The sequence below is a fragment of the Barbatula barbatula genome, assembly GCF_947034865.1.
Source record: "Barbatula barbatula genome assembly, chromosome: 22".
NCBI lineage: Eukaryota > Metazoa > Chordata > Actinopteri > Cypriniformes > Nemacheilidae > Barbatula > Barbatula barbatula.
The window spans coordinates 9,591,388-9,601,738 of record NC_136785.1 but is presented as its reverse complement, the minus strand read 5'-3'; the positions used below and the strand labels follow the sequence as shown (position 1 = coordinate 9,601,738).

At 36.9% G+C, this 10,351-nt stretch overlaps 1 protein-coding gene across 3 annotated transcripts in view; it reads left to right on the top strand.

Annotated features, from left to right (window-relative positions):
• Positions 1-579: 579 nt before the first annotated feature.
• The window catches only part of gria1b (glutamate receptor, ionotropic, AMPA 1b), a gene marked incomplete at both ends in the record, with an annotated part of 35,438 nt that continues 25,666 nt past the window's right edge, over positions 580-10,351 (top strand). Inside the window, 3 exons of one of the 3 annotated variants that reach the window (XM_079486265.1) lie at positions 580-825; positions 962-1,096; positions 8,339-8,578. In XM_079486265.1, the coding sequence (XP_079342391.1) occupies positions 696-825; positions 962-1,096; positions 8,339-8,578 (505 nt within the window). The remainder of the gene's footprint in view (positions 826-961; positions 1,097-8,338; positions 8,579-10,351) is intronic. The other 2 variants (XM_079486264.1, XM_079486266.1) reach the window with 2 other exon arrangements.

Here is a 10,351-nt window from a genome sequence, read left to right as displayed (position 1 = left end):
GAAATAGAGAATTGAGATGCACGATTAAGGTGATAAAAAAACACTGAATTGAGTATAAACCATTATCTTGACTTGCGTTAAACACATCTTGAGGAACATGACAACTGACGAGATTAAACATTTAAATTCGTTGTATCCATGTTTCTCACAATTCTGTCAAAATAAAATTAAGATGCTTAACTGGTAGATTAATATAGGTCTATACATAAACTGATAACTGTGCTTAAATGCAGTTTGATTTCCGAACAAACTATCCCAAAATTGTTGTCCGAGAGCTTTGGACTATTTATAGGTATCACTCTCCAGTATATGTATTTGTTAATGTATACCATTCAAGACATAATGCGATTTGAAATTTGTGGGGAAACAAGCTGCTATAATGGTACAGTCTGCGCATGGGTTCGAGTTTATCATTTGCTCTTCTACTCTGAGTAGCGCGACTACCCGCCTCGAGTGTGCGGTGATGCTTTTGAGAAAGCGATTAGGATGCTTGTTTTTTTCTCTTGCTGACACTGCCGACTCTCTTCCTTCGTAAGTAGTGCTGTCAGCGACACGTTTATAGTCTCTATCGTTATTGTCGACAGGATCGAGTGTGCGCACAGCAGCCAGCGCGGCTCGCATGCACCGTGCGCTCTGCCGCCTCTGTGTTCCTGCTATGGGCTCTGCGTGAACAAGAAACAAAGACTTGTGGATATATGTTTGGAATTTGGCTTTTCGTCAGTTTTTCAAATGCAAACGGAAATATGCGGCAAAGCTTCGCCTTGCTCTTCACCGGCTTGCTTGGGTTGTGTTCATGCTCAAGTTTCCCAAGTAATATTAATATAGGTAAGTCGCCTACTTCGCGTGTTTTGTTCACATGCATATCAAGGCTGAGATTTAAAGTTCCCCTGCTGCAAGTTGAGGGGTAGTTAGCAAACATTTCTCATCTGAAATCGAAATCATTTGTTTTTCATCTCGACAGGAGGTTTGTTTCCAACCGACTCCCACGAATATGATGTGTTCCGTTTTGCGCTCTCTCAACACAACGATGTCCCCAAACTGGTACCACAAGTGGACATGGTGGACACGGGGAGCAGTTTTGCCATGACATATGCCTGTAAGTCTTTTATTCATGTAGGCTATCTATCAGATATCTGTTATTCTTCCAAAAAAGCCAAACCTCTGCAGTGCGCAATCGACCTGTTTCCATCTAGCGTGTTGCTTTATTGAATTTCACTTCGACTCTGCACAAATGATTTTTTAAATCGAAAACGTATAAAAACGTTAGACATTTAGTTTATTGTTGTTGTAAACGTGTTTTCACGTAAACAGTCCTAAACCCAGCTGAATTACTGTAAAGCATAAATTTAGATGTCTTATGTCTAGCAATCAAACGTCTCCAGACACTTGAGGTTGACCTGTACTGTGTTTCTTTTGCGCTAGCCAGTGGCATATTTTCATTATGCGCTCTTTATAACTTTATATGGTGAAAAATAGACATATGCATACATTTTTTTCCAATTCATGCAATGTGGAGAATTTATATGGTTTCCGCAATGTTGCTAGCACAAACATTTTTATTCAATTCAAAAACACCCCTACTGCTGGCTCAGCTGGCTGTCACTCAAAAATGTCTCCCCTTTGATGTCTAAGATTGACACAGACAACCTTTCCATAGCTGTGCTAACTCCTGCCAGCAAAATACTGTAGCCTATACAGCAGCGTATATGCCTCCATTAAATGCAGAATGGATCAAATGAATTTAGAAAAAATATATGTAATTCAGACATTTACTGGGATAGTGTACTGATCACCATCATTCTCTCTCCAAGAGAAGTATATATGTGACACAGGCTCATCTACACATCAGTGGCGCCCTTTTATGTGATCTACAGAGCCTCAAAGCGAAGTATGAGGCTGGGGGCTGAGCACAGAAACTGGGACTGGTTGCCATTTGCTTGGACTCCTGTGAGGCAGTTTTATTGGGTGACAGACAGTACAGAGGATCTTGTTAGAGGGACACTGCACAGCAACGAATAGCACAACACACAATAAATGTAACAGGACTGAGTTTGAATGTAAATGTAATTATAAGGAGCTAATAGAGAGTCCACTCATCAGTCTGTGCATAACTGTCTCATTCTATAATCTACACCTTGAAGCGTATTCTGTACACTACAAAAAACTGAAAGTGCTAGCGTGCCACAAAATACAGTGCCTGATTCTAATTTGATAATCCACCGTTCCTTCTTTGTTATTTTGTTGATGAGACCTTGCATGCAACAAAACCAGATTGCAGAACAATGAATGGGGCTTTCAGGAGCAACAAAGAAAAATCAGTGTTCATAACAGCTGTCTTCAGAAGTGGATTTTGATTTGGTTAAAACGACTAATCTAAAAAAAGGATTAGTACATTTACATTTAGGCATTTGGCAGACGCTTTTATCCAAAGCGACTTACATAGCATTATCCTATACATTTTACATAGGTATGTGCAATCCCCTGGGATCTAACCCACAACCTTGCGTTGTTAACGCAATGCTCTTACCACTGAGCTACAGGATAGTAAAAGTACTAAACGTGTCTTCTTCGTCATATATTTTCTTGTGTCAATTAATTCATTAATGGACTAGTCAGAGAGACTTGTGTGATATGTTTATATCTATTCATTCTGTGGTTGCTTTTGTGCAAGGCGACTTACAATAAATATATATCTTGATGTGCACACATGCAGCTTGATGTGCTGTGAGTACAAATTAAGTAAAAAATGCCAATATGTATATTAAAATACTGTCAAAACAACATTTTCCTGAAAATAAATCTTTCTTTACAATCCGTCGTTTTCTGTACAGTAAAACAATAGATTAAAAATACTAACAGTGAAATTTGGCAAAATTTTAATATATATATTTTTGTCCAAATTTGTTTTCTAAATTTAATATTTATAAAGGCAAAACTGCTGGTCTGCTAATATTTGTCCAGATTTGTTAAACAGCGCTGATCACCAGATTCATTGTGTGTGTTTTAGTCTAGATTTAAATGTCTTCAAACAAATACACACCTCATCTGTTAACTGTAGATCACAGATGTAATACATGCAAATAATAGTTGTCTTTCTGGTTTCTAATTTTTTATTTCCAAATAAAAAAAACAAAGACTAATATGATGCATTTCCCATCCTTGACCTCTGCTTTTTTTTACTATACTCAAACTGAATGTTGATGTTTCCTGCTGTTTCCTACATTAAAATTCTCACAATGTGCTCACATATTACTCTGTAAAGCAGTAGAACAGAAAAGGGATGCACACAGGACAGCAGTAATGTACTTTATGTATAAACAGCAGCTGAGCCTCCTGTGTTTTCTTAGATATGAACATGAACCAGTTGCCAAAGTTGCCTCATCTCGGAGGAGCTACAGTTATCGTTTAGCGCAACTCAAACAGATTCATTTAATCTATTATTCATTGCATAAAAGCCAAAGTGATTATTTTCTGGGGTTTTGATGTATACATGTGGGAGTAGCAACACAAAGGGGGGTATAGTGAAAAATCCATTATGTGGGAGGGAACTGATAATATTTAGCTGGTGTAGGACAGGTGGTCGCCTGGGATGAAGATAGTTGGAGGGTGAGTTTAAAGAAACAGTTAAAAAAAATTAAATTCTGTAATTTATTCGCAGATTTTTAGCTCCAAGCTTTATTTAGATTGCAATTTAAGACAAATATGACACCTTGAGAACATCTCTTTACGTTTGGTGGCAGTGTGCTAAATATGATGAGTGCAAGTATTGTTTAAATAGCACCTTTCATCCTTCATTTGCAATGCATAACTGTTATGCAGAATGTTCACAGTGTACAGAACATCTTCCTCAGCTTTTTTTTCAGCATCGACAGGGCTCTCAGATGTTTTCAAAGGGAATATAAGAATGCGAATATTGCTATACGATAGTAATCTTGACGCATTGAAAAAAAATGCATGTTGAAAAGAATTGTCTGTTTTGCAGATAAATACTGAGCTACATACGACATGCATCCCCCCATACCCACCCCAACCCCCTTGGAGACGGTTCAGATATCCAGCCAGTGCATGTCACCACGCAGTTTGTCTTGTAGTCTTTCTGGTTAAATAAAACTGTATCATCACATCATATTAAACTTAAACAGGCGTTTATTCATTATGAATATATTGCACATTATATTTCTTCTTAAATGTTAGAAGGATAAGGTTCCCTGGTTTTTGGTTCTGCTGTTACACAAGCCAATAAGAGTTTGTTCTGGGCATAAGTCCCATGATCCTCGGCCCTACTTTCAGCCCGTATCAGCGCTTTCATCACATTGACGTGCAGTCGGGCCAAATGTCCACAGCATGTCAATCAGGCAGACTCGAAAGAGTCCCATTGAAGCTCACGTCAGCGGGAGTTCAAGAACAAACAGTATTTTGTGTGTCTTTCATAGACCTCTGATGAGCTTTTACCTGTGTGGTTGTCTTGATTTAAAGATTTATATAGAAGATTGTTCTCTGTGATAGCTGACAGTGTAACAACAGTGCACTAGCATCAGCTGTATAGCCCATAGCAAGAACATCCAGCCATCCAACCACAATAAAGCAGTGTCAGATATGGCTGTTGTATTTGGCTCTTGATAGCAGCTAGCCTCGAATGCTTCTTTGTTGATTATAAATGACAGGTATTTAATTTTTCAATACGCTATTAGTTGAACAGGACTCCATTCAGGGGAAATATTAAAGGTGAAAAACAGTCTGGGAATGGGTGATTTCAGGATACGTGCCTGTGGGGTTACATGCTGTCCGACCTTTTGTGCGCTGGAATGAAACAGGGATAAAAAATGTTTCTTATCAGCTGTATCATCTTGCAAAGACTGTGGCTACAAGCGGCTTATAGGACACCGGGGACATAATACGATTTTTTAGGTAATCTCAGAAATGATCTTTGTGTCTTCTTTCAGGATGAAACATTGGGTGCTAATGCAACTTGATTCAGCGACCAGTTGCAGCTTCTTCCTTTTTGGTCGCAATTTATTTGTATTGTAATTATTTGTAGCACTTAAAGGTGCTGTGTGTGATATTTAGGAGGATCCACTGACAGAAATGCAATATAATATACGTAAATATGTCTTCAGAGGTGTATAAAGACCTTACATGCCGAAGTGTTATGTTTTAATTACCTTAGAATGAGCTATTTCTAGTTACATACAGTAGTGTGACCATAGGTGCCCCCCCGGACAGGATTTCGGGTGTGTCCTTTGGAAGGAGCATTTGTCCACCACATATGTGAAACTACAACGATTATACATTTTAAGAGATATAAATGTTAATTAAATAATTTAGTTTAATTGAAATGTAGGTACCTTGATTACATGGTTAGGGTTAGGGTTAGTTAGGTTAGGTTAGACCCATTGACCCACTCCCAAAAGTGCATATACTATATCCACACTTATAAATGTAATCCACATAGCTCTAGGGTTACATCGCCATGGTCAATACATGTCTCATGACATGAAATGATTCAAATGTGTGAAAAAACGATGTATAATTTGAGCTAATTTAATTTTTAAAAAGACCAGTTTAGACCAGTTCATGATGGTGGATCAAACCCACAACACATTAATACTCATGCACCCAAGCAATGCCCCTACAAGAATCAAACCACAGTTCTTCCTTCAAGCAAAGCTGCATACAAATTCACTTTTTTCTTTTTATTATCTGTAGCTGGCAAAAAAAAGCAGATAAAGAAGTTGCACACCCAGAACTCCCGCGTTATCTTTTCAAACGACTGAGATAAATGCATTGTGTGGCTTCGCATTGACGTTTTATCAGCCGTTTTTAAAAGATGCATATCTTCAAGTGACAGTAGCCAACATTTGTCAAACCTCAATAACAGAACTGCGGAGGGAAGAATGATGGTAATTATAATTGGAGAATGAAGCTTAAACCATGCTGGATGTTGTAGATGAAAGATAAAGAGAGTGAGGATAGAGGAGCAGAGAGGGCTATCTGCTATCTGAGTTATTCACACAGACGCGAAAGGCTTGTTTTCTGAGGTCGGTTCGAAAGTTTGCTTGCCTGAAGGGAAGATTTAGAGTTGAAGTATGTCACAACTGTGGCACATCTTTCATTCACATCCTCAAAGCCCCAGGGAACCAACATGTCTGAATGCAAATAGCACACATCTCCACTGGAATTATATGTTAGCTGGAACGGATGGAAGGTCTGTCTTATAGCATGAACACATGTAGAAACCATTTGTGGTTGATGGTAAATATTTCAGCAAAATTCTATAACTATAAATAAGATGAAAATGCCCACATTATTAGTGTTGATTATAGAACTAATGTTATGATTTAATGTTATGATTAATGTTAAGACTTAAAATACTCATGAGGGCTGCATGGTTGAAACGATAATCAACTGTTCTGGGTCACTTTTTGACTACCATTGTAATTCTTCCTACTATGGTAGTCAATTGTGGGCAAGACCTGTTTGGTTACAAGCATGCTTTCAAATATCTTTCTCTGTGTTCATCAGAAGAAAGAAAATTATACAGGTTGGGAACAACTTGATTTTTATTTTTTAGTGAACTGTCCTTTTAACACATTAATATTGCAACAATTATGCTTCATTATTATCGTTTTCACAATTACAATATTATTATTTGATCCATGAACCTGCAAGAAGAGGACAGTTCTTTTTTCCTGTGATGACATTTTTACTATTGAGGCATATAACTCCAAAACCCCAAAACCTCTATTTTAATTTCAGGTGGTCATACATTTGAACATCACTTATTTTCTCTCTAACACGGTGAAACTAATCATGTACTGTAAAACTGTTTTGAGAAATTAATTTATTAAGTTCATGAGGTCCAAGGTCTCAGCCAATCAGGACACAAGTAATCATCCTCATGTTGATTTTAAACAAACACAAATACTATCCCACAGTGCTGTTGCAATGTGATATTGCAATCATTTATTTATTTGTATTATAAAATCAGAAAATCAGCTTGCTTTGTTTTCACAAACTTGTAAAATCCTGCCACATTGCACCTTGCAACGTGTACGTTGTACCTACGAGTGTGAGTCCAGGTGAAAATATAGGATGGCAGTGTTGTTCTCAGGATAGGTGTGAGAAATGTCAATACACTGTCGACACAGAGTTTTCTTGAGCTTTTCATGTTGAAACTCAACATTGACACTTTTTGAAGCAAAGGGCTTATATGGAACAGATTTACGTCTTGAGTACTGCAATGAAATCAATGGCCATGTTCTTAAGCACATGGGGTTTAGCTGGCTGTGAGGGGGATGAATCAGAAATGATTGGTGGGTGGATGTTTCACTGTCACTGTAATTACAAAGAAGAAAGACACACTGAGGTCTTGTGGAGTTGCTTTGGGGGCAATCGTGAGATCATTTTTAATGGAGTGGTATTGACTACTGCAGCATCCTTGCATCAAGACTGTGTATTGATTGAAGATGTTCGAAGTGTACTTCTGTCAGCAAAGATAAAATAAAGCTCTCACGTGTTTTTAATGTGGACTTGATAAACTGTTACGCTTCTTTCTAGTTGGGGCACAGTTGTTACAGCAGTACATCAGCAAAATTTTTTATAAATAAATAAAAATAATTAAATTGGATGACAAAACTGGTTTCAAAGAATACCTTCATTTTATGGGAAAGCTCTTCTTCCCAGCTGGCAATTGTTTCATGCTTTAAAAATACAAAGATATTTAAAACAAAATAATGTTTTGAATTAAAACAATTTGCCAATGGGTAATAAAAATACAGTATGTCTTCTACGATTTTGTTTCTCATTAAAACTTTTTTGTTTTAAGGGTAATCGGCTATTTTGTTAAAAACAAGACAAAAATTCTGTTTATTTTTTTGGATCAAAGTTAATTTGTACACTGTAAAATTGTTTTGTCAGATATTCTAAAAACGTAGAACCTTTATAAATATACTGTTTATATTAATTTATACCCTGTAAATAAATCCCTCGTGTTATTTGTCGAATCAACATTAGGTTAGGTTATATAAACAAAATATGAAGAGAAAGACCTTAAGATTATAAAAATAATTTTTGGGCAATTTTATGTAAATAACCTTGGATGTCCACATTCACTGTTTTTCAGGAAATGGAAAAACAAGCTCTTGACAAGCACTTTTTAATACTTTTTTTGGTTAGATAATTGCAACATCCAGTTACAAACATAAAGGGTGACTAATAATAATAATTTAAGGCAAAAAATGTAAATCATGAAATATGGAGATACAATGTTTCAGCAGGACAGTAGCGACATAGACATTCATACACACACGTCATCTTTTTTCTCTTCTGCTCTTCACAGTTTGTTCCCAGTTCTCCAAAGGAGTCTACGCTATCATTGGCCTGTATGACAGGAGGACCATGAACATGCTCATGTCGTTCTGCGGCGCTCTTCACGTGTGCTTCGTAACGCCCAGCTTCCCCATCGACACCAACAACCAGTTTGTGATCCAGCTGAGACCCGAGCTCCAGGATGCTCTCATCGCCCTCGTCGAGCATTACAAGTGGACCAAGTTTGTCTACATGTACAGCTCAGACTCAGGTCAGTTAAATATTACGCTAACATGCCTTCTGTGAATTTCTGAGTCGGTCTACCACAGAAAAACAACTCGACAAATCAGATGGGCTTCTGTAAATATTTTACTTTCTTTCTGTACCGGCACTGCAGCTGTAGCCATAAAAAAACAGTAATACACTGTAAGGCAGTTCAGGATGTGATGAAGATGAATTGTGGGTGATCTAGTGATTTGTGATTTAGGGGCTTTTGAAGATATTGCTGTGAAAGCTTTCTCATGTGGGGAGACGTGAAGATTATATCTAATCCCATTGAGGTGCTCATCTTGGCTTGTAATATGGTTATATTTTGACACTCCTCGTGCCTCAGGTGTAGTAATTTTACTTATGGCTCCCTGATACTGGCAGGATTGTTTTTATAATCTATTTGAAGTCCAGTGGAAGATCATGATTTGTGACTTGGTTACGGATGAGCACTGGCCACATCATATATATCTCCAGCGAGTGTAGACACTTATGTGCCAGTCTTGTCATATTTGCCATATCCAATCATTATCAAACTGTCATGATGTCATCCGAGGATAACAGGAAATCATTATGGCACTGCCAGAGCAATGTGCTGCAAATAAGAACATTAGAGTAATGTTTGTATAACGTTTGTCTATTGATTCTACAAAGTTTGTTAAGGAGATCACACAGTAATCATGAAACAGGCAGGGTAATGAGCATTTCATTGATTCGCGTACCTCATGGACGCTTCCATGTTGCCGAACTAAGAACACAAGGATGCTTAGTGTTTCATACACACACAAACACAACAACTGCCTTAAGAAAGCCATGCTACACTCTTGTTGCCTGGGTACAGCACTACTTAGTGTCTAGGTTATTTTAAACCTTTTAGTAATTCCTGTGTGCGTAAATGTGTTTGTATGTGTGTGTGTGAGGGAGAGCTTGTGTTTGAAATGTTCATGTCACATCATGTAGCTCTTCTGTTCACACATTAAACCTCAAATTTACAGTTGAATCAAAAGCAATAATTTTCAACCTGATCTCATGGGAATTCGTAAAGTAATTACTATACAAGATGGCTAATTCGCATAATTTCGTATGATGTGAATTGTACAAATCGTACGATTATTAGAAAAAAGCTACAATGGAGTCCCTCCGCTAACCCCACGCATAAACCTAAGATCACTGAAGTGAAAGCAAATCGAAAGTGCACTAAAACATACAAATAAGATCGTACAAATTCATAGAAATTAGCCACCTCGTAAAATAGTTACAAATACCTGTGAGATTGTTTTGAAATTTTTAGATGAAATGTCTTAAATTGTCAATCAATTACAATTTTAAAATAAATGAATTTCATAAGATTTCGATTAAGTAAGTGCATAATCAATATTTACTAAAATAAATGACATATGGATTCGGGGGATTGTTTAATATTTTATTCTTTTTTGATTCATTGTAATTTACTAAATTAACATTTAAAGATAAGTATTTAGTTCATAGTTTGAATATGAACTGGCGCTGGAGACTGGGGTTCTAATCCACCTCTCGCTGTAAACACTCTTTTACCTTTTTCGATCACATTACAGATCTTAAAGCCATTTCTTATAAATACAGTATATATAAGAATTAAAATTCCTTTTTATCAAAAAGGTTTAGGGAAAGATTAGGGCCTCAATATCTCAATAAGTTGCTATCATTTTAATAATTTTTATACATTTATAAATATAATGATTTATGCTATTTCATAATGTTTAATGCATAACAGTACCGAGGTGCAAATAGTAACGTT